The sequence below is a fragment of the Rhyacophila brunnea genome, unplaced genomic scaffold (genome assembly GCF_057557595.1).
Source record: "Rhyacophila brunnea isolate RB1 unplaced genomic scaffold, BYU_Rbru_1.0 scaffold_19, whole genome shotgun sequence".
Lineage (NCBI taxonomy): Eukaryota > Metazoa > Arthropoda > Insecta > Trichoptera > Rhyacophilidae > Rhyacophila > Rhyacophila brunnea.
The window spans coordinates 17,637,488-17,663,761 of NW_028232848.1; the positions used below are offsets into that span (position 1 = coordinate 17,637,488).

The following is a 26,274-nucleotide window of genomic DNA, read 5'->3' on the forward strand; positions in this document are numbered from 1 at the left end:
AGTATTTTTTTTAAAACACGATAATGTCACTTAATGAGTTTTACCTATGAACTGGTGATTCAATCATATTCTCACAAGACAATCATAGTTAACCCCATTGTTATTGGTTGACTATTTAAAAGAAAACGAAAAGAACCAATCATTTTTAAATGCATCAAGTGTTCGGCTTCTATGGCTTCAGCCTGTATCTGTAGCAAACGGATGTATGATATTTTCCTTATAGATTGTGTAAATAATTTCTAGTGCTCTAGTGAACCAACAAAAATAATATGATAATTTAGTTCATAAATCCAGAATCTGATATTAAAATTTTTAAACATACCATTTAAGGCTGTACTTCAGTTGAGGCATGGTCTAAAAAGATCGTGGCTAGGCGATGCGCGGATTGTGCAAATGACGCGTGCCGAACGAAATATAATTTGTCATAAAAATCCAACGTGCGTCCATTTAATGTTATGTTTATTGTTATATTCCTAATAATAATAGTATATTCATTGACATGTTTTCTTTTTTAAGAAGTACATATGTAAAGTTTTTTAGTCATCTTTACACGATTTAACAATATTTTCATCCGACGCCATGATAAAACAAATCGACGTGCACACACCTCGACGATTGGCGATTCGTCGCACCTACTGTTGAAAATTATTTGCCATTTCACTGAAGTACGCTCTTAAGAAGATATAAACTTGTGTAATAAATCTATACTCATTTGGTTATAATTTATCTTATTAGTCGATGTCTGCTCCTTAAGTGGAACATTGACAGATCAGGACACCTCCAAGAATCCATGTTGCTTGTCGCTCTTCTTGCAATTTTCCAAGTCATGTTAGCATCCCATAGCTCTTTGGATGATATTTAACTGTCTTTTAGGATACCAGAATCTGGTTGGCTTGAAGAAAAGGCAGGATACTTTTTACACATCGGTAGCATGCTGCCGATGCATGACCAACGTCGCATCTTTACCTATGATGTGATGAGATGCTGCATGGTTAGGCGTACCCAGTATCCATTGCGAGCTTGTCATACGGATATTCTGAATTTTTGAAAGATGCTATGACTCAATGCTGTAAAGCTGAATATAAGCATTGAACTGGTGGCATTTCGTTTTGACCGATTCCGAGACATTCTGCATTAAGTTGAATGCTGCACAGTCATTCCCATTCATATAGCGAGCTCTGTTTGCGGAGTGCCATTACCCCGTAATGTACACCCCCAGGTATCTAATACCTTTTACTGTCACTGATCAAAGGGTAGTCTGGATCAGGACAAGGTGCCATTGCACATCATTCAAAATTTAATGTTACTTTACAAAACCACTTTTATATATTGTCATTGAGCTGTTCAATTGTGTTGATGTGTCAATTTTTTTTTTATATTACCTGTTCGTTTATATTCATTAGACTGCAAAGTTTAGTAAAACTCAATGTTCAATATATATCCCACCGACATTAAACTATAATAAATTATACAAATCACATATGTAACATGTTTTGTTTTAATCAGACCATAATAATCTCCAGTGTACATAGTCATTACATTGGAGCTATTTTTAACATTCAATGATGACGAACCTATTGGAGGTAATTTTTAAATTTTGACAAAATGCGAGAAAATGTTAAATTTTCACTCTTTCACTCTACATTCAGAAAAAAAGTTTGTGTTTACTAGTAACAAAACAAACATATTGTCTCTTTAATCACATTAATAATGTATGGCTTTTAGTAAGCCTTGGTTGAAATGAATTTGACACTATTTGAAAATAAATTAGTTCTATATTTAATATGTTTTTTTAGTGATTTGATGTTGAATCTGGAGAGTTCTGACAATCAAGTCAAGTACTACTCTTTAGAGAGTGATTTCCAGCATTGTCAATATATTTTTTTTTTTGAAAATTATCTTCTGAAATGTTATTTGGAGATGTGAAGTGTTGTGTTTATAAAGCAGTTTTTTGTATCTTTTGTAAAATTTAAATTTTGTTACATCAAAGGTTTTAACAGCTCAATGTCAATGCAGTATTTTACAGCTACGAGAATATAAAAACATTTAGAAGGCTAATAAATTGTGTAAAATAAATATGCTATAAATAAATAGTCATAGGTTACATATAAAATTATAAAATATTACATATTATAATATTATATTATATTATATAATGCTGCCTTTGAAACACAAACGTGACATGTCCAAAAAGAGGTTTTAGATAAATAAATCCAATTAAATATGAATGAAATAATAAATATTATAATAATGGTTTTCTTTTGTCATTGTTGGTAGCAACGGTACCTATACAATAATTATTTAAAAAATGCAGCTTTTGTGCCATGAATAATGATGGTCATAAGTCGATAAGTTATATTACAATTGAATTAAACAAAAGTGGATATGTCACGTCTTAGCGCGTTAAAGGGTACGTGTGCGAGAATATTACGTTAAGAAAGGTAAAACTATTGCAATTTGTAGGTAGTTGTTATGAATTAATATGGAATTGAAAGTGTATTTTTGTAGGTACGATAGTGTTTCGATGGTGAAATTGAGGATTATTAATGCATCACTGCATTTGACTGAGAGTTGAATCTTTTATTTTTCAAAATTTTACTTAAAAATTATGAAATTGTTAAAGTAACATATACCTAACGTATGTCGGTGCTCTGTGCAACTGTTTTTGAATATAATATTCTGTGAGATTGACGTTTCCAAACTCTGCTATGTTACGCAAATATTACAAATGGATTTAATGTAACCGCATAAAAATAGGCTTCCAAATAGTCGGTAAGTGTATATGACTAAATGGCAAGTATTTATCAGTTAACTGCAAGTGTTCTGAAATAATGGAATCTGTAAAGTAGTCAATGGAAAGTTTCACATATCTTATAAGTCAATACGCAAGCAACCAACATTCATAGTCGATGAAATACTTAATAAATAATTATATAACGCAGCTATGACATGTTTTTTCTTTGCCTGCATATAAGTAACTATTATGCACCTAATGTAATATAATAAAATATTCAATCATTGCGTTGATTAATCTTAGTGCATTCAATCGTTTGGAAATATTTAAATCTTCTCAGTAGAAAGTGGAAGAGCGCCCGTCTCTGAAGCTGTGAGTGTTGGTTTGTATTTGCGTCTGGCAAAACTCACATGTTCTTTTCAATGTGTGTTTCATTCGGAGTAAGAACCCAAGTGGTTGGGTGTATGACCATTCTCCGTAAAAACATCTGTTTGATTATCTTCACTCTGTGGAAGCCTTTTATATGTATGCTATAAATCATAATTCACCTTTTTATATAATTATGATTTACAAAACAATTCAAAAAAATATCATTGTCATAATAGGCAGCTTAATTTGATATTAATAGAAAATGATTTCAAGTTTAAAACATTTTATTTTCTAGAAGTCTTTGTATTTTTAATAAAGTGAAAAATATGTTAATACCACATTCATTTTTAAAAACTGTTTACAATGATAGAGACAAATAAAATTATTAAACAACATTTCTGTAATCTGATACATATTCTTATAATTTACTGTAAATACTTGCCTGACATTTAGAATACTTGCCGAAGTGCTCATAAAATACTTACCCGAAAAATATAAAAATAATAAAAGAATTCCATAAATATTACATGAATTCGAATAGGACAGTTGATAATAATTGACACTTGTGTAATATGAATCGAAGAAATATAATTTACCATTTTTTTGATATGTGAAATCAATTTTTATAATGGCGTATGAAGGAGTTTGAAATTTGGCATGATATAATAATTAATACCTATTATAAAATGTATTTAAAATATGATCAATGGCATTGATATGATTGTATGATTACTATTATACTTATTATCTATGGTACATATTAATACTTCAGCGAATTACCCAAATATCTACAAATTTTATGACATGTAAATAACTGCTAATAATGTCAGCTACCGAGTTATTATTTCAAATAAAGATTTGAGTTTCTTAATTAATATTTTAAATCATCACTCCCAATGTCCCTCCCTACAAAATTAATGAGTTTCTAATTGTCATTGACTTATATCAGAGCATACATATGGCCAGCAAAAAATCACTACAGGGTTTTCATTACCAGAAAAGTTATAGGTAGGTGATTTGCATAATAATTATTTATGATACCGATTCAGTATGCTGCGAAGTTTCAATCAGATTGGTCGGGTTGTTGTGTGTTTCTCGTACATTTAAAAAAAAAATTTGCTTGTGGAAAATGGAAAAATGGAAAATGGAGAAAATTGAGTTTAGAGCTGTTATTAAACATTTTAATATAAAAGGGTTAACAGCAAAGGAAATAAAAAATGAGTTGGATTTAGTTCACGGCATATCTGCTCCTTCACTTGCAACTATTTATAACTGGTTAAATGAATTTAAACGTGGTCGTACATCAACAAAGGATGAACCACGCTCAGGACGTCCTGTAGAGGTGACTACACCAGAAATGATCAATAAAATCCACGATATGGTGTTGAGTGACCGAAGATTAAAGTTGAGTGAGATAATTGAGGTTACAGGGATCTCAAAAGGTAGCATCATTTCTATTTTAAATGACAAATTGGGCATGAAAAATATTTCTGCAAGATGGGTGCCGCGTTTGCTCACAGTCGACAATAAACGCAATAGGTTGGTGGCCTCTAAAGCCCTGTTGTCGCTCATGCAACGCAATCCGGATGAATTTTTTCGTCGCTTTGTGACTGTAGATGAAACATGGATACACCACTATACTCCCGAGACGAAAGAACAGTCAAAGCAGTGGATTGCGAAGGCAAACCATGACCAAAGAAGGCGAAAACCGTAAAATCAGCTGGTAAGGTTATGGCTACTGTATTTTGGGATGCACGTGAAATTATTTTCGTTGACTATTTGGAAAAAGGAAAAACAATAACAGGGGATTATTATGCATCTTTATTGGACCAGCTAAAAAACAAAATTGAAGAAAAACGGCCTCATTTAAACAGGAAAAAAATCCTCTTTCATCAGGACAATGCCCGTGTTCACACATGTTTACGATCAATGGCTAAAATTGAAGAATTGAAGTTCGAATTGGTCGACCACCCACCGTATTCGCCAGATTTAGCCCCCAGTGATTTTTTCCTTTTCCCAAACTTAAAAAAATGGCTAAGTGGACAACGTTTTTTTTCAAATGAAGAAGTCATCGATCGGACAAATGCTTATTTTGAGGACCTTCCGAAAACTTATTTTTCTGACGGTTTAAAAAAAATTGAGAAACGTCTTACCAAGTGTATTGAGCTCCAAGAAGATTATGTTGAGAAATAAAAAAAAAATACAAAAATAAAAACTGTTTTAATGCTTTTTTCTAAGGAATTATTGACCCACCCTCGTATTATGTTTGGTTTATCTTTCACCAAGCTTTTTTATAACTTAAGACTCTAAATTATTGTCAAATTGATATCATTATAATTATCCTAAATTCTCCTATATTAAACAAAACAATATAATCAAACAGTTATAATAATAAATACACAATATACACCCATAAATAATGCGATATTTTGAGATTGTTGGAAATAATACAACAAATTAATGATTAATCCAAGATATATTATTATGTTTTCCAATATTATTTAAGATTTCTTCCCATCTTCTTCTTGCCCATTGATATGTTTTGCAGATTGTGGAAAATATGGTAATCTGATGGTGCTGGGTCAAGAGAATATGGTGGATGTGTCCTGACTTCCCATTTAAACACTTCAGTTTTTGGAGGGTATTTTGTGCTGTATGCTGTCCTTTTTGAGTTCTTTATTTCTAGATATTAAGCCAATGATGGTCGGTGTTCTAGGAATTATTGCTACTATTTTGTTTCTAGTATAGTTAGTAAATTGAGATTTTAGGATTAGGTAGATTTTTTATGCGTCACATTCACATGCACAATTTATGGATTCTTAAACTTTCAAAATATATGAATGGTGTTGGCAGAATATGACAACAATGCTGTAAAGACATGAACTCGGATTTGCAATGATGACTCTTAGTGCATTATAAGGTGTGGCATGGACCCTTAACACATTGACTGTTGACGAGATAATTACTTTTTAATTACCACATTTAAATTGCATGCTAATTAGTCTTTAGTGTCCAATGTATTAAGGGGGGGGGGGTTGACAGAGCCAGCTAAGTGAGAAAAACAAATCACAAATTTGCTCGAATAGTAAAAAAAGTCTCCTGCGGCCCTATTTACCTTAATGATTATTAACATTTAAAAATATGTGGCTGTGTAATGTAATTTGATGTGATATGTAATTAAACGATAATTCACATCTGGAATTTTACCTTATAATTATTTTAAGTGATTTTCTCGACTTACAAAATGACTATCCAATATGGCGAAGGGTTGCATGTTACTTGGTTACCACGAAAGGTGGTCATGATCAGTGCTTCATAATAATACTGAGTGCCGACAACTCAATAAATCAATTGGATTTATTTAAAAATAGCTAAAAATACATGGAATACTCTTAACCTTGGGGTTCCATGGAAACCACTTGGGGGAACACTACTGTAGAAAATCACACTGTCCTTAACCTTAGCGATAGGTTGGGGGGCCCACTTCAGGATGTGGGGCCATCATAGGTAGAGTTGTTTTTCAATCACAATTATCAGATGATTACGAAATATGTAAGAGTGGACCCAGTTAGCAGGCCCTTTTATTCTTCACGTGCAGCGTACATTAGTAAGTCAATGGTGATTGTAGACGAGATCTTCAGAATGATAGGAGTGTGTTTGTATATTTTGAAGCTTAATAGGGGTTCGTGGTATATTTTTCATATATTACTTTTGATATTGGATCAAATAATCCTGACAGACATTCTTTCTTGTATATTCCACAATCTCCAGTCTTTCCTCGTTTTTCTGCCAAGTAAAAGGATGGTGGAAGCTCTTCATCGATAGATGTGGATGGCCTGAATAATGAGAATAAGAGTGTTTGTATAACCCAAGAAATTTACCTAATAAAGAGGTAGCCGATTGAACTCTATGTACTACAAAACTAGATAATGATTCCTAATCGTTTTCAGTGTTTTCAACTAAATAGTAATGCCGAAGTGTAGTATTATTGGCTGTTTATCTACTCATTGTGACGAATTGTCTGTTTATACATCCTGAAAATTGGCAAATAAATGTCATAGCAGTAGTGTGAAGTTCTCTGCAATGCGAAGTCTAACTTAATCAATGGGCCATAGGTCTTTTTTCCCTTAAATTTCATACATTTCGACACCATCTCTATAGAAGGTTTTTCTTAAAATATTTGGATGTGACATTCTCGTTTCAATCTATTTGTATAAATATTTATAATGAATGTAAATGAAAAAATTGACATTCAATTTCCTTACGTAAATATAACGTGCATGATTCCTCCTAGTATTCCATTATGGGCCAATGGAGTATCAGCCGCCTCACAAATGCTTCTTAGTATGCACCTTCTTCCTGGCAAGCCTTCTCTGAAAAAAGGTAGATGCAGTTAGAATGCTGTTAGATTCTTGTGGCAGTGCAGGCGACTCATTTAGGTGTTGGTTTTGTTACTTTTAAATGACACTAAGACCGTTCTAAAGTGATTTTGTTGTGGCCATAATGATAAGAATTTGTCCATCCCTTAGACTATAGATACATCTAGACGCCACTCATTGCATTGCTAAATGAAGCTGCGTGCCGTGCGTTTGGTTTGTGAGCGAGCGAACGGATTCGTATACAAATGTTTGAGACCATAGACCATTTCGCTAGTGCTCGCCCAAAGTGCTCGCACTAGACGCTCAGAATTAAAATATAATTTTCTATTTTTTACATTATATAGTATTTTTAAGCGGTCAAAATGCAACCATTAGGTAAAGATATCCATAATTTAAGTTATTTTAAAGAAACACTAGGTCGCTAGATGTTAAAATACCTATGAAACGTAACACCACCTTCTTGCTTATCAGTACGGCTACCACATTTTAATACAACACACAGAACCATCTTTTCTACTTAATTAACTAAACATATTTACCCCTGACACAAACAATAGCAATTTTAGCAACACGGTTATCGACGCTTAGTTAAGGAATAAAGTTAGATTTGGTGGCGACACCGTAGCAAACCATCTCCCACATCTGTAAACCTTTTATCCTTACTCTAGTGAGTGTCGCAGAGATTATTAGGGTGTCGAATACTTTCTCACTCGCACTTATGCATCGTTTTTGTTCAGGCCTTGGTCCATCCTCTACAGATATGATACAGAGAAAATGAACCACAATAAGTACCTACTTAAATAACAATGCATACATTTAATGAGAAAGAGAATAAGCCAAATCAACGCCTCGGAATTATCTACTAAATTTTACACAGAAACATTGGAGTTCCTATACAAAGTGATCGAAAAAATTAAGCTTCGTTTAACTATCCTGAAAAGTACTTACTGATTTTAGACATATTACCCTTTTCCTTTTGGAGAGTATAGTGGTCAGTTAAGAATGATAATCTCAAATCTGTGGAGATAGGCAATAATTTTGAGGCTAAGTGGTGATTTTTGGTTGTTCCACCGTCTACTTTGCACGAAATTTGAAGAGCCAAAATATTGTTTAGACGTAATTTTTACTAGAAACTCAGCCAGATTAACATATTATTAAGATGGCAATTTAATGGGATGAAGAAGACACGCGCCATTCAAAAGAAGCGTAAAGTAAAATCTTAGATGAGGATTATCAATCATCACATTTTCTCTAATTTTGACGATTTCTACATATTTATATTTGCTGTTAAGCATTGCATTTTTCTTATCTTAAGCACTTTTCTGAATTATTTATATTTTCAGCTGAATTTTATGTAATCATTGATAAAAAAATCTAGTTTATTATTTAGAAATTTGGGGTCACCTCCCTCGTATTAAAAATCTGCGCACCATACCGTCAAGGAAACACCACCGGGTCTACAAAGTGAATATCGACCCACTTGTATTACTTATTTTAAAAATAATATATATTTTAGACCACAGGATACTTGTGATAAAAGGTGTGACTTTATAATATCCGAAAGTGCAGAGCGGCATCATTAAGGGCCAATGGGAGCCCGGATTGTCATCTCTTAATGGCAAAGTTTGTTCTAATGAAAATGAGTCATTAACAATACCGAAATTCATAATCCTCTTCAATTCTCCGGGGGCATTTAAAAATAACGATGAAAAGTCTTTCCTTTGGTGTGGCGATTTTTACAAAAATGTAAAATGAGACGAAATTAATGCGTTATACAACGAAAATTTGAATTGCTAATAATTTTAATTATCTTCAAACAATTTTTAATTACTTTACGGTAACGAATCCACCATATACCTACCTAAAAAGTTTTGGGATCGAGTTCCACCTGGGTATCTGTTTCAAGAAGGAAAAAGGGTGCGATAATTTTTAATGTTACGTGATAATGTTTTCTTTCATAACGTAAAAAAATCGTCAGGTGTGCTAGTAGGTACATATTTATTTAATTGCAAGGAATTCTACAGTTTCATAGTTTTTTTCAGGGATTACGACAATGCTATCTTGGTGATGCCATCTGGATGAATGACTGCTTATTGGTGAAAGTATACCTATCAATATATTAGACTTATAATAGTATGTTAAGGACGGACGTGCTCAGCGTGGGTCAAAATGGAGCTTTTTTCTATTTTCAAAGCATGATCCTGGACATACCTTGAACGTTGTAGATAATCTATTTATATAATTTTGAAGCCTTATTATCTTTTATATGAATTATTTTAAACATTTGATGACTGCATAAAGTATTTTTATTACATAAAATAGTATTCTTTTAAACCTCTCGCTCTAATATTTTAGAATATAGTCATATTTCAGTACATAACTGTGCAGTGATGTTTTACATTTATTAATTTTAAACGCATTTATAAAACCATCAGTATAATTTATATCGACATTATTATAGTGAAATATTTACGATAAAAAATTATATTGATAATCTCTATGATCCCAAATTTGACAAGAATTAGGCATTATATCTTCAAATGTATTAATCTTGCCCATTTTTTGAATAATAAAATGCCTAATTCTTGTCAAATTTGGGATCACAGAGATTATCAATTTAATTTTTTATCGTAAATATTTCACTATAATAATGTCGATATAAATTATACTGATGGTTTTATAAGTGCGTTTAAAAATTAAGAAATGTAAAAAATCTTAACGCCACTGCACAGTTATGTACTGAAATATGACTATATTCTAAAACATTAGAGTGAGAGGTTTAAAAGAATACTATTGTATGAAATAAAAATACTTTATGCAGTCATCAAATGTTTAAAATAAATATAAAGGATAATAAGGCTTCAAAATTATATAAATAGATTATCTACAACGTTTAAGGAATGTCCAGGATCATGCTTTGAAAATAGAACAAAAGCTTCATTTTGACCTACGCTGAGCATGTCTCCCCTTAACTACTGGCAATTTTAAGTCGTAACGTACGTTTTTTCAACCATTTCATCAATTTTTACTGGAGTCAAGATGGCTATCGCCCATTTAGCAATAGTATTGTTGATTTGTCTTGGCGTTCAAATGGTGGTGTTAATATAGCGTCGCCAAATCGTACCATATTATTTTACATAGATTGGAAGCCTAGAACGTTTTGAAGCAGTCATTTGCTATAATTATTGGACATGTTAATCTCTAGCTCGCAATATACCGGTAATAATGACGTTGCGACACAAGAACCACCGTCTTACCTCAAATTTTATTAATCTAGCAACTATTTGGCGATCTCTCTACCTATTGTGGCTTCCCTCTTTGTCTAATTATGTAAATATAATAAAACATATTTTTAAAATACTTACTTTTTAAACCTGTCTTCCAAAATGTTGTATGTTAGCTTTCTATTAAAACCCCGACCTTCTCGTATTGTAGTTATCTGAAAGTATTAAATCCATACACATTACAATATATTTTGAAACTATTTATTTCGTTCAAATTATTACCATTTATTTCAATATGCAACGATCATCATTTTCTGTTTTCATCAGTTTACCAAACTGCCTTCAAAGTAAGAGCAATATTTATGGCCAAACAACTTAAGCACGGAGCTGCGCAGAAGCACACTTACTTTTGTGCGCATAGAGTAGGTATGTAAACGTTGCGTCTGTTTTACACGATACAATAGCATATTTACAGTTTTACAATGAATACCCCATCGCGATCGGGGAATGACAAAAACTTTTACAAAGAAAAGCACGAGAAATTATTGTTTTTAATGTGACCGATTTTAAAAGTGATGAAAAAACAGTACAATTTGAAATATAATATTGTTAAATCGGCAAACGAAGTGACTGACGTACCTATCAGCACCATTCAGAGAGTAATGCGGGAAGGCAAAGAATTGATAAATATTACATAACATAAAATTTTTGATCGGTTATTCCTTAATTACACTCCGAATAAATTGAAAAAAAAAATGCTGTGAGCACGATATAAAAATCGAAGATTCTTATAGGGCCAGTGATTTAGGAATATACACACATATGGAAAACTTGATAATAAACATTGGTGCGGAGTCAGATGACAGTGATGACTATTATTTTCAGAACAAAACAGTGAATCAAATGAGATGTCATTGTAATGCGCGATTTATATTGTAAGTTATTTAATAATTCATATTGAAAGTAATTTTAATGAATTGCTACGTGTAATATGGGCTGTCGTTTTTGTAACTGACCAAAAAATTCCGAACCTACCCGAAATTAAAAAAAAAACGCCATGCATATGTTGTCTAGTTATAGCACTACCATCAAAGTTTACAGTTTCGTGTCACGTGTTATGATAACTTACAGGGGATAAGAGTAACATGTCGCCCAGTTCCGATACATTAGCAGGGAGGTAATAATTTCCTTCAAAGTTATATGATACAAAAACGCTACTGTCTGGAATATCCACGGGAACGGCAATGGCAACGAACAACTGAAACAGATCATACATTATAATATAAGTGATAGGTAACTACTGTTGAAAATAAAATAAACTAATACGCATTTGGAAATTATTAGTAACACAATTAAACACGAATATTTAATATTATAAAAGTCGTTTGAAATTTATCATAAATGTGAAAAATACAACTGTGATGAATGATGAATTTTATTTACATGATTTTAAAAAAACTCACCAACAACATTAATATTAGATAAAAATTTTGAAAAAAAGTTGGACCGAGTGGAAATCGAACTCACGTCATTCAGTTTTAGGGTGTGTGCTAAGACTACAATTAACGGATTATGTTGGTTAGTTTTTAAAATTCCATTAAACCCTGCGAAACCAAGCCATAATAGATAATAGTAAAAAAATACTCGTATATCTATAAAATATCTAATATTATGCTATTAAATCATACATAATTTTGAATATTTTATAGATCGAATATTTTTTATCTATTATAATTTGATTTAGACAGGGCTTGATGAATTAAAAAAAATAACCAACAAACATGTGTAATACGAGTATGTAATTCTAATTCAACAAAAACAAATAAGTATGAATGAAAAAGTGTGCACAACTTTGTCGGATCGCCTAAAGTATGTCACAACTATGATGGTTTGGAGTAGGTAGGGATTAATTGATTATCATAAATTAACCACCACCATCTGTAAATAATTGTAGTGTTACTTCAATAAAACAAATACGTATGACTAACAAAGTTTAATGAGCACTATTTATGTCGGATCTTAACAGCCTACTTCTACCCTTCGCCGTTGGAAGGTAACCTACCTATTTTGTAATTTATTTTCGTTTATCTTAAAAAGACAAAAATGCATAAAAAATCTTAAAAATGATCATATTTCTTTATACGATGTAATATTCGTATTAGTTCCTTCATTTTCCGTCCTTTATAACGTGCCGCCCCTAAGCAATACATGGCTTGTCTACAACAACATATCACTGTCTCTATGACACGTTGTACAACGCTGAATTTCTGGATTTCTAATTTAATTCTAATCGGATTAATAATTGACGATGTTTTGTATGCGTACGTTGAATGCATTGAACATCAAACATTGAAATTCGCCTGTTTCATTATAATTTAAGGTCGCTCTTTAAAATGCCGTTCAGACATCCGAATGCATTCATCTCATAATAATGATAAAAATGAAATTGACATTTTTATCGAAGCAAGCTGCAACTAATTTATTGTCGTAGGCATACCACAACATTTTGATAATAAATGTCTGCAAATTTTGATAAATTTGGTCCGCCATGTACTTATTGTGATTTACCCAGTGACGTTCCGTGGGGGTAGGCAGATTGAGCGTGGCTTGGGGGCGGCAGTTACCCGAAGGGCGGCAAATCGAGGAGAATCATTAGGTATGTATAGAAATAGCTACATAAACTTAGTAATAACGGAAATATCTTTCCATTAAAAAAAACCAGCTCACTGGTTGGAAACAAAGTGTATTAATTACTATAAAAGGTTTAACAGGACTGTATTTTTTATCGGGTTCCCGATGTCTAGTTTATTTCCGTTGTCCATGGACGTCGCATCCTTGGTGATCAGCAATGACATGCGCATATTTGCGAATTACATTTGAATTATACGTAAGTACCTACATACTATTAAAATTTATCCAAATATTGATTATAAAGGATGATAAAAACTACGGTATAAAAATGGGGCGGCATTTTGGCGCTGTCTAGTGGCGGCATTTTGTATAGGGACGTCACTGGATTTACCTCTCGATTATAATATTATTGTGCTTATTTAAGAATTAATTTAGTAACTAGTTTATTGACAATATCGCAAACTGCATAATTAGCATACGGTTATTTCATGTGTATACTTATTTATGAACGATACTTAGTTTCTAGGATAGAGATTCTCGTATGCAGTTTTCTTCACAAGTACGCAAGCTCTCGCAGTCAAAGAAAAACAGAACTGTTTTCTTTCAAAACTCTACGATGTTATTTTCCTATTCCTAAAAGTATAGAATATTATTTGAAAGCGCAAAGTTTTTCGTATTATATTGAAAGTTTATTTTTCCGGATTTAAGGAACGAGCATCCACTACTTGTTAGAGAACTTTTGCAATCTTGGAAATTGTCATATTAACCCTAAGGTCATGAAAAGTGGTGGTATGAATATTTTTTCTAAAACAGTAGTAGGTACATAAATTATCATTCATCGCTTTAATTTTACGTTTGACTTTTTACAACGTTTTTCTTAGCTTTTATTCTTATTTGTTCGATACAAATCTTGCAATCGATTTTTAACTAACTTCCCGACTAGACATTTGAAACTTTTAGAATATATCAGAACACGATGCCAATGCATTTTTTTAATACTTTTAGCCATCTTTACGTAGAATTGAATTCATTTTCAGTTAATTCTGTTTTGTATGAAAAGTTATTTCGACACCATTATTGGTTGCTAGGGGTCTGGGGTCCTAGCAACTAAATTATTAATATATACGTGCGTTACTATGGAAATCAATATGACATGTCAAAATGACATTTCAGTATTATTTCTATCAAGTACAAATTTTTTTGATCGTTTAAGCTAGTCAAGTCAAGTTTATATGATTTAACAGAAAATTTAAAAACGTTGTATATAAAAAGTTCTTTTTATCTTGTAATTATTTTTCATTAAGATCATGAGGTAAAAAATGGAATGTATATATTGTATAGGTATTTATATAAGTATTATAATATTGTAACTTACCCCTAATAAACTTCTCAGAGGGTAAATTGCTCTTTCATCTCTATGATTTCCATGTATTAATAATATATTCGTGAAAACAAATGTCCTAAAAAATATGGTATTTTTATTCCAATGATACAATACAATTTGGTTCGATAGATGCTTATTTAGAAAACTATATAGGTTTTTTTATGATTTTGCTGAGGCTCTCAGTTCTCATCTGGAAGAGGATCTACCGATCAGGCCTTCCTTCCAATTCTGTTAAAGAACTTTACAATTCTACCGAGCTCTTCCGTTGTACCCACCGCCAGGGCACATTTCAATTCATCGGCATTCTCAAAGATACCCCAAATTCGCAGCTGTACTCTGTGTCGTTCATATTTAGGGCATTGTACTGCCTATGTTCATACGTGTACATATATGTACAATGCCCTACAAAACGGATACATGTAAATTGTACGTAAAACATTTCACCGTGGCACAGTTAACCGTGAGCTTTCTTATCGGAAAGAGATGACCGTAACGGTCTCCAATTTTATTAGATTCAATATGAACATTAATTCAATTTTTATAGTTGATTTTGGCAAAATTGATGAATTTTCAAGAATGAAAACAAAATCTAACCTAACCTAAGAAATAATCCAATATATTTTCAAAAATTGTTTGCTGCTGGCTTCCTGTAAAGTGTAGACCGATAAGAACCGTGTTTTATTTAGACATGAATTTTATGTCAGTACTATATGACCCAAAGAGGTTGGACAGTCTTTGATATAGGGCCATATATTTCCGATACAACATTTCACGGTGAAGTGTGATACGGCAAACTGCATACGTACCCGGACACGCTCCAAAACACCACATTCATCGCATAGCTGCTACCGCTGCTCGCTTCTTCCCACGAGGACATCAAATCATTTACCCATTGTGTGTCCTGTTCTTAGCATCAGCTTAATCTCATTTTTCTTCAAATGAGACTCTTAAAGCCATATATATAATTAATAACTAAGTAATAAGCAAGATACATTACTTAATAAAATATAAAATAATACTTACAGATAAAATAATATTAACTTTGAATACATTTTCCTCGTTTGATTATTGTACACTTTTTTGAATGAAAACTCGATATAAATATATTAATTAATTATATAAATAATATTATTATGATGTGTGAAAATTATGATTTTTAATTGTGTTTTTAATAAAGCGAAAATCTCAAATTAATAAAAATATAACACTTAAAATCATTGATGAAAATGTAATACACATAAACGGATAATCGCAGCTAAAGGATGGAGTGACTACTGAGATAATAAAATGTTGGAAGTTGACTTTAGCCCATTGACAGGGCCGAATGTAAAAGTAAATACGAGTACATATCGAGTGCTTAAAGTCAGACAACGTTATCTACAAAAGTGTTTTTTGTTTTTGTTTGAGATAACGTTATTTTACATTTACGGCTACATGATAGTCAAACAACGTTACGTTAATCTTTTCTAATTTCTTATTAAATCGTCAGTAAAGTTTAACGCTAACTATATAAGTTACCCTTGTTTTCATATTTTTTTAAAACTATCCCTATAAATTTTAACATCATCATTGGGTCTATTCTATACTTATCGAACACTAAATTGATAAATAGTATCAAACTTAGGGTAGGTTTGTATCAAAATATTAGCACTTATTTAACAATTACACGAAGCCGGTTTTTATTGTTGCAATAAGTGCGATATTTTAACAGCAGCAAGATAGGTGCTGTTAAAATATAGCACTTATTGCAACAATAAAAACCGGCTTCGTGTAATTGTTACAATAAGTGCTAATATTTTGATACAAACCTACCCTAAGTGTGATAATATTTTTCACTTTATCACTTTAGCGGTCGATAAGCATAGAATAGACCCACATAAGCACGATAAATGTACAATACACAATAAATTATAAAATATTAATATTATGTTTTAAATAAACATTTCCCTTGTTGAGTTACAAGAATCTAAAATAATGATTTTTGGCTCTACTGTAAAGTTGCACTTTTGTAGATAGTGTTGTTTGACACTAAGCCCTCGATATACTACAAAACTATTGCTTAATCTTATAAATTTATTAGACTCATTAATAACTCCACCAAACCAAAGCCTAAGTTAAGTAGTTTAAATCTAAGATAAATTAAAAAAAAACAAAAATATCTATTTTCATACTAATTGTGGTAATAACAAGTGATGCTTGTATGAATTCAATAAGATTATGCTACTATTTGCTTGCAAGTATGAAGCGTATCTATGTATATAAAAATATTTTATTTGAGGAGAGTTTTTTCAATTACTGTACTAAACAATTTCCAATCCGGGCATACAATAATTTAGTATCTGGGAAAAATACTCCGAAGTTAATGAGGAAGTGAATTGTGATATAATTTAAATCAGTGTCACTCTTACGATGTCACTCCAGAGAAAAAAAAAACGGTACTTGGAGTGTCTACGAACAACAAAACCCCGGTCTGCCCAGTGCTAGGGAATCCAATCCCGAGCCAAAATTCTGATCCCGGGATTTCGGGATTACAATTTGACAATCCCGGGATCCCGGGACTGTTCCCGAGATTGGCATTTTTTTCCATTGTTAATATAAAATTTTTATATTTACAAATAACATTGATAAAATCGGTCAAAAATAAATCTAGTATAATTTATACTATTTAAGACATTTATTATTAATATTGTATACGCTCAATCTTGGAAATACACAAGTTTAATGGAGTAAATAATATTATAATATAAATAATAATGTGAATTTAAAATGAGATTGCTGTGAATGGATTAGCGAGATTTAAAATAGTAAAGCAAATAATCATGACGTACTTATGGCCTTTCTGCATCATAAATCTAATTTTTCGACCATGTCCGATCCTAATAGGATCATATGGGCCTCCACAGAGTAGAGATTTGTATTAACAGATTTTGTTTTTTTTACGAGAAATGGATGTCAGCCACTTGCTCAACCTGCAAAATCTAATTAGTCAGCCAAATGTGAAACTGCCTTAAAACGTATGATATCGTGGTAGAATAACTTTGTTAAAAGTGCGAAGCTTTGTTTTTTCCAATCTTTCTCATTTCTAATAATTCATGTGAAAAAATAAAATGAATCGGCAACCTACATATGGGTATAAATCAAACTTCATTCAAACTCAGTTTATTACTAATGTAGTTATTTTTTATTAAAAGTATTTTTTCTGTTTTATTTTCGCTTTTATTTTATTTTCCATAAAAATTAATAAAAAAAATCAATCCCGAAATCCCGGGATTATGTTTATCAATCCCGGGATTCATAGGTATCGAAAATAGCTCGGGATTCGGGATCCCGGGATTGGGATCCCTACCCAGTGCCTACCCCAGATACAGTCCACTAAACTATCACCACTTTAATAAATTGTTTTCAAAGCAAATTTGCACTCCAGATTTTAAAGTGGACATAGATAACTAAGCACTGAGACAGACAGTGCTGCATAGACTGTGTTTTGTTTGTGATCTATATTTGTTGTTACTCAATATGTATTTATTCGGTTTGGTTTATATAAATTGAATGAATGACAAATAGTGATTGTTGAACTGAAAATATTCCCAATACATTATTTCAAATAGTATGTAAGAAAATTTCAAATTTATTTGCAAAGTATTGAGCTTAAAAATTTAAGTCCGGTCGTGTTAACTTACTGCAGTGGTCGGGACGAAAGCTCACGATTATGCAATTAGCCTAATTGAAGATGCAAGGTTTTTGTGACTGCTTCATTACGGCCTCGTTCAGTATTTTTAATATTATCCAATTGGCACGAAAAGCCTTTTAACAAATGAATGTTAATTCGCTTGCCTTTACACCATGGGTGGCCAACCTTTTCAGCAGCCGGGACTGATTCTAAAAATGAGACTTCCTACCGCGCCGCACAACCATTTTTTTTATTAAGTATACAAAACAAAAAAGAAATATATATTAAAAGTAAATTAATAAAATAAAACAAAAATGAGAATCCAACATATTTATTAGATTAGACTTTTTTTTAAATAATAAAAAATAAACAAAATAATATAAAAATAATAAATTTTAGTGAGAAGTTTGATTTTGTGTGACAGAACTAAGTGCATCAATATCGAGTGAGGTTGTTCCTACACGCAAACAGTTTTCCAAATGCACATCAGTGATTTGTGTTGTCACTCGGGATTTGATATGCTTCATCCGACTAAAAAGCTGTTCACACGTGTAGGTGTTTCCAAATAGCGAAGTCATGAAGTCAGCATTAGAGCATGTTTCTAAAATGAAGGATATTTCTCCTTGTCCAAATAAGTTTTGTAAAACTCTTCCAAACCAACCTAACGGAATTTCTCCTTCAACTGTTCATCGCAACATATTTCACAATGTTCTATTTGTAAATTCCCCGCTAATAAATTCATGTCTACGGAAAATGGCGTTGCAAATGCAGCAAAAACAGCACACGGTGCTTTTTAAAATCTTGAGCCAATATCGAATCTCAATTTGAGAAATTAGCACATATAGCGGCAGCATTTGATATTATTTTTATTTTCTCACTGCTCCACGGGCCACAAGTTGACACCCAGTGGGCCGCGGGTTGGCCACCCATGCTTTACAGCCTGCCAGAAACGTTGAATGATGCCGTACAATAAAATTTTACTAACCGGGGTGGGAATTGCAAGAAAGTGAAAAATAATCGATAATGTTATTTATATTATGCCAAGCATATTATTTTTACTTGATACGGAATTTTATGCCTGGTTTATTATTTTGTTTAAAACTCTAACGCATTTTCATACGAAATTATCATGGCATATCAAAAATATGTTATTGCAAATGAAGTCTTAAAAATCAGTTTTATCTAAATATACAAGTCCGAAACACAGAGTCGTTGCGGTCTTAAGCCGGATACTCATTAGCGAGCCGTAACTGTAACCGTTCTAGATACTGTAACCAACTCTAGACGCAAAATAGTTATTTATTAGGTACCCAAACTAATTTTTTGGCATACATTCTGGTTACTGTATCTGCAGCGGTCACAGTTACGGCTCGCTAATGAGTACCCGACTATACGTGAACCACAGAAGGTGGCCAAATGCTCAATTATTTCAATTTAAAGCCGGGTACTCATTAGCGAGCCGTAACTGTAACCGTTCAAAATACTGTAACCAGGAATAATAAATTATTTATTAGGCTCGCAAACTAATTATTTGGCGTTCATACTGGTTACTGCATCGGCAACGGTCACAGTTACGGCTCGCTAATGAGTACCTGGCATAAGCAGGCGTGTTCAACTTCAAGTAGGCTGTGTTATACAATATTATAGTATTAAAATTGACAGTGATCTACCATACGTCACTCCGATTATCATTTTCAACTTAAACAAACGTATTACATTTGGCTGAGGATACTAAGCCATTAAAAATAACACATGTCTATTTTATCATCTAAAAGAAATGCTCACTGCTCATTCGTTGTGAAAATGGTTTGATATTCTTTTGGGCACTCATTGCACTCATCGTAAAATTGTTCTGTTAGTGTGCAAAGAGCCTACTCACATTCACATCGCCCCATTATCTCACTCCTGTGGTAGGCCGTGAGTGATGCAGTACAAATCAAGTGAAACAACGACGGTTTCTGCATGGTTAATTTGACGAGTTTCACGTAAGCCGGTTGAGGAAATTAACATAGGAATGGCTAATGTTCTCCCTTAAAAATCTCAACGAAATAATATTATTATATTGTACGTTTTTTTATTACATGTCATTATTGTTTTCTGGCCTGTTACGTGATCGACTAGTCGATCAATAACAATGCGTTGGACATGCCTGGCTAAGCCAACATTTTGCTTTTAGGACAATAATAATTGTCATTTAACGAATGTGTCAGAAACGTGATGATATTGCAAATAATTACAAAATAATACTAATTATTGAGGTGTGTGACGTTAATAATAATTGGTCATTTATTGTTATTATGTATGCAACAGGTCAAGTAATGAATGATGAATTTGCTTAGGCTGGCATTACTGTTACATCGGGACTATATTACAGGATGTCTCCAATAATTAACAATTGGTATATTAGCTATGGATTTCCACCCAATCTCAGTCTACGCAGACGTGAATTAAATTAAAATGTCTGATAGTGTAAAACTGTCTTTAAGCTCGCATATATCGCAGCTTTATTTGATTATAAACCACATTAGCGCGAAGCTTAATACTTTGGACGCGGAAGACGCACACGGTGCGTAATGACCAGGCGGCCGATCGATGTAATTAACGTGAAAAAAGACGTAGTCGGAGAGAGCGACAAAAATCAATGCAGTTTGATTTAATTGCAGCCCACAATAGCAACCCTAACAATAATCACGTTTGCTCTGCGTAATTCATATATCAATGCATGTTCAAGGTTGGTTGACTCGTGGCGGCATGGTTCTTGGACCAACTGATGCTCACCCTGTTATGTATAGTTAAATCAGTATACAGTGGCACCATGGGTAAAAGCAACTTGCAGATGTAGTGATACTGTTTGCTAGGAGTGAAACAGGCATTACAGTAAATCATTTTAATACACCCGCAAATCATATAAATGGTGCACGTGTCACTGTGTACTGATTTACTACAGGTAAATGTTGTTATCTGCTTACAATAATTAATTCAGTCTGTAAGTGGTGTCATTATAAACTGTGTAATCACATAACCGCTGGTATTTTGTTTTGACATGTATATGTCTTATGCCTAGCCATGGCATTGAAATTGTGTGCATAGAGTTACAGAGAATGTTACCATCTGAGTGGTTAAACATTCTCGTCCAAACACCGAAGTTAAGTAATATCTGGAGCGGATAGTACTTGGATGGGTGGACGCTTGTTGTGTTGTGAAATTTTATTATTAGTAGGTATTTCTTAAATTATTAGGTAATTTAATATTTTAAATTTATAATAGTATTTGAATTTATCAAGACCTGCTTCGATAAAAAAAAACAGCTAGCAGATCGTGGTTTCGATCCACGGACCTCAGGGTTATGGGCTCAGCACGCTACCGCTGCGCCACTTCATTGGTGACACAGTGACAAAATTAACGTATATAAACTTAGACGACTATCTCTAGGAGAAAGAACTCGTCTCTGACATATACATGTTCCAATGTACTTCTGTGTAGCGGAGGTACTCAGCATCAGGCTACTGATGCATTTTTAGGAAGCTTAATACACGGCTGAGTGTTTTTTTTTTAATTAAATCTCGTTAAGGATATTTTGTAAAATCTACAAACTTAGTGGATAATTAGTACCCATACATATTTTTGCATAAAATTATTTGTCTTGTTTTTTATAATATTCTTTGATATTATGTATTTCTGTTCTTATGTATTCATTACTCCTCTCTCTGTGATATCTCCCCAATGACAATAAATTATCTATTGCTTAATCATCGACACCGTATTTTATTAATTATGTAGGACCATTGTTGAGAATATTCGATTTGTGCGATTTCGACCATTGCAATATTATATTATTGATCAATCCCAATTTATCCACCCTATCTAGCTGTATTACTACACACATATCAACCCTTGTACCTACATGAACTAAGCGTCACTAATATTGCTTTTATATATATATATATATATATATATACTTATGTAAATGGTTCTAATATCATTCAACTCGGACAATTCAACTTGTTCAAACTTAACTCAGCTCTATTCTCCGAGTTGTTTCACTGCGGATCGAACTCTCCTGAGTTCTTTCCCTTTTATTTACACCATGTAACTGTAGGTACTATGAAACCATGACGAATGAACATCACTGAAGAATATCATCCACTGAGTCTTATTACTGATATACATCTTTCACTGGACGACGGGAAGGTTTGGGCCTGTTGGTAAGAATTTCCGAAATAAATAAATTCGTATCAAGCAAAATAGACATTTATTTAGTTGGTTACTTTTCCTTGTATAACGTCAATATATCGGTCACACTAATTCAAATTAAAACCAACGATATTTTTTTATAGCATTTAAAAACAAATTTATTAGTTACGTTAATGTCAAGCAATTTATTATCATAGCAAGTATATTTTATCTATTTTTCCTTCAAGTAGATTGTTGAGTAATTGCGAACAGAATTCAATATATATTTTTTACAAATAACACGATATAAATACTTCCGGACCAAAATGAATTTAATATTAATTTAGCATTTTGTACAGTACTAATTAATTATTGTCATGATCGTGTATAACATATAACTACAAGTTATGGAGGATATTTTTTGTTTTTTTATGCGTAATTTCTACAGTTTTTGGGGGTTTCCAACAGTCAAATTAAAAGATGATTTCTACGTTTTGATTTGGGTAAAAATATATGCAATATTTCAATTGATGTTTGTATGTTCTGTCAGCATATATCGTAATTATTTAAGTTTCATAAAAGTACTGAATAGCGATCATAATGTATTTTATATAGCTTTCTGTGTAATATTGGATTTTTTACAAACGATAAATATTTTTGTTGTCTTATTGGTCGAAACATTGTTTAGAAAAAATGACAGATCTCTTATTTTCAATACTCTTCTTACAATCGATAAATTATTGAAGTGCGATAATAATTATTTTGGTTTTGCTTCAATTCATACTTCAAGATTGTTTTTATTTGCCATAATCTTCACCACAGGCTGCCATATCCTCGACAGTTATACGTGGCTTCACAGTTGTTATGAGCACCTGGCTACATTCTTCAGAAGTATAATAATCAATTTAGCAATATTTCGATATATGTCAGATTCTTACCAATGTTTATTACGTTGGCAACAATTGAATTCAAATTTGGAATCATTCGAATTTCGTGACGACAAAAACAATAGCGTAGTAGATTTAAAGCGTAATGGAAGTTGGTTCTTACACAATTCAGAGCAAGTTATAAATCAGGGATGTTTAAATTTGGAATCCATTAGTAGAACGGTGTCATTACTTACTGACAATGTGTCAATTATAAGAGAAAAAGTAATTCCTGTGGTGAGTCTTCTTTTATCTGTTTTATTCTATTTGTATAATTATAATATTGTCAACTTTATTTTTGATCTCTTTATTATGTACTATTTAAGATAACTTTGAAACACTTGGATGGTGAAAGTACATTGTATATTATAATATGTAATCCAACATAATCGCCAGTCGATAAAATCTCGGTATGATCTGGAAATGTTGACGGACAAAGCTTTTTTGACTGATTCCCACTCAGTTATTTCCGCTGATAACGAATCTGCTGGATGACACTTTGACACCCGAAGGAAAACGCCACCATCTTGGGAAAATGGTGACCAAAAATGGTTTATGAGTAATATTTTTCATTATCCATTATCCACGCAGATTTTTTTTTCCAAAATGAAATGAAGATCGTTAAATTCTACACAAAAAGGTAGACAATGTGAACAAATCAATGTTAGCAATTAACCGTCTTTTTATTTTTTCAACATATGCAAAAAGAAACCTAGTAATAGGTACTGTTTTATTCTCTGTTTCATCATTACTTACATACTTCATCCTGTCACATCCCAGTTTTGGGGCATAGGGTAAGCACGAGGTCGCGCCACTTCCCTCGGTCCATCGGTTTGCGTCGCGTCTGCCGCCATGTGAGACCTGCAAGTAGTAGTTTCGGCCATGGCTACGAAACCCTTGAGGTTGTGCCACATGGGTACGAGGTGTTGTACTCTCTGGAAGCATGTGCTAACCATGTGAAGCTTAGAACGCATACAAACACCTACGAATTGATAATTCCTATACCGGCTCGCCGATCGCCAAATCAAAATATCTATACGTTTCGATAGATTACGTGCGACTATCGCTATGTTCAAATGCAACAACGGATCGATTTGGTTTGATAAAGTTTGAGAAGGTTTGATTTATGGCTGTGCGGCAGGCGGGCGAGTTTAGATGTGAGAGCCGGCTTAAGAGCATACATAAGCGAAAAATGTAGCAAATAATTTTCAACAATAGGTGGGACCAAATTTCGCACTCGTTGCCAACCGGAGAGCAGTAGGTAGTCGAGGTGTGAGCACGTCAATTTGTTTTGTGATAGAGTTGGAGGATTATATTCTTATATCGTGTAAAGATGACTAACAAACGTTACGCATGTACTCGAAAAAGAAAACATGTCAATGAATTTATTATTATTATTACAAATATAACAATAAACATAACATTAAATGGACGCATGTTGAATTTTTATGACAAATTATGTTTTGTTCGGCACGCGTAATATCTTCGTTGGTGAGGCTAGCAGGCGGTTGACGTTCATTCAGGTCGAGTTTCTCAGTAGGTATGAAAATAACGACGACTGTATATTATTATACTCGTAGGAGATACGATGTTGGAAAAATTAATACAGAAAACGTTTTTTTCGTTTTATTTTTGAAGCAGTTATATTTATTAAAATTTATATAAATTCAAAATTATTATTTTTCAGTTACGAATAGCCACTGTTGCAGCAATAAGTGGCACGGTTGTCGCCACAAATATATTTTTTGTAGAAGGCACTCCTTACAACGTAAGTAATAAAATATATAATTGTTTTTTTTTTAAATTTTACCTTTGAGAAGTACTAGTATTGGTGGCGAACTCATGATACGCGTGCCAGCCCTGGCACTCGTGGAAACTGTTGGCGCGCGAAATCATTATAAATTATTATGAATTCAACAACACACATTTAACAATCTCCCCTCCCAACCAACCCGCCCCTTAACACACTGAGTCTTAATTCAACGTATCACGAGACCTTACGTTTAGATGTCAAGAATTAGCAGTTTTTTACCCCTGGTTATGTCTCAGGAACAGATACCCAAGTCTCAGAACTCAAGTGTGCTTCGACTGATTTTATAGACACATTCTAATAAAAAGTTCTCATTGAAGAGAGAACTAACACGGTGAACTAACAAAAAACAAACGATTCTTCCATATACATAGTATACAAAAACAAAACTGTACCGTTTAAAAAAAATCGGTTAGGTACATGTTCAAACACGCGCGTTAACATCATTTTACTCCCTACTTCAACTATAGTTTGAATTAATAATATATACCCTAATTTATGGGTACGGCCGTATGTTGTAGCTTAACCACTGGGGAATACCAAAAGAAATGGCGTATTTCAAAAAAAACACTACCTTATTCTTAGGTCAATAATTATTATAAAGCAATCATTAATCGTAAGATGTTTATCACACTTGAACGGTCAAAAACATAGCTTATAATGAGTATCTTAAGAATTATTTTCAAATGTGTTAATCTTGCCCATTTTTTGATCAATAAAATGCCTAATTCTTGTCAAATTTGGGATCACAGAGATTATCAATATAATTTTTTATCGTAAATATTTCACTATAATAATGTCAACATAAATTATACAAATTGTTTTATAAATGCGTTTAAAAATTATTAATTGTAAAAAATCTTAAGACCACTGCACATTTATGTACTGAAATATGACTATATTCTAAAACATTAGAGCGAGAGATTTTATGTAATAAAAATACTTTATGCAGTCATTAAATGTTTAAAATAAAT

General features: G+C 32.6%; 1 protein-coding gene across 1 annotated transcript; it reads right to left on the reverse strand.

Annotated features, from left to right (window-relative positions):
• Nucleotides 1-6,776: 6,776 nt before the first annotated feature.
• LOC147072800 (uncharacterized) lies at nt 6,777-24,404 on the reverse strand. Its single transcript, XM_085945715.1, has 5 exons — nt 24,264-24,404; nt 11,836-11,964; nt 10,848-10,921; nt 7,369-7,476; nt 6,777-6,939 (listed from the first exon to the last, which is right to left on the reverse strand). The coding sequence occupies exons 1-5, from the start codon at nt 24,402-24,404 to the stop codon at nt 6,777-6,779; spliced, it is 615 nt and encodes a 204-aa protein (XP_085801841.1).
• Nucleotides 24,405-26,274: the final 1,870 nt, after the last annotated feature.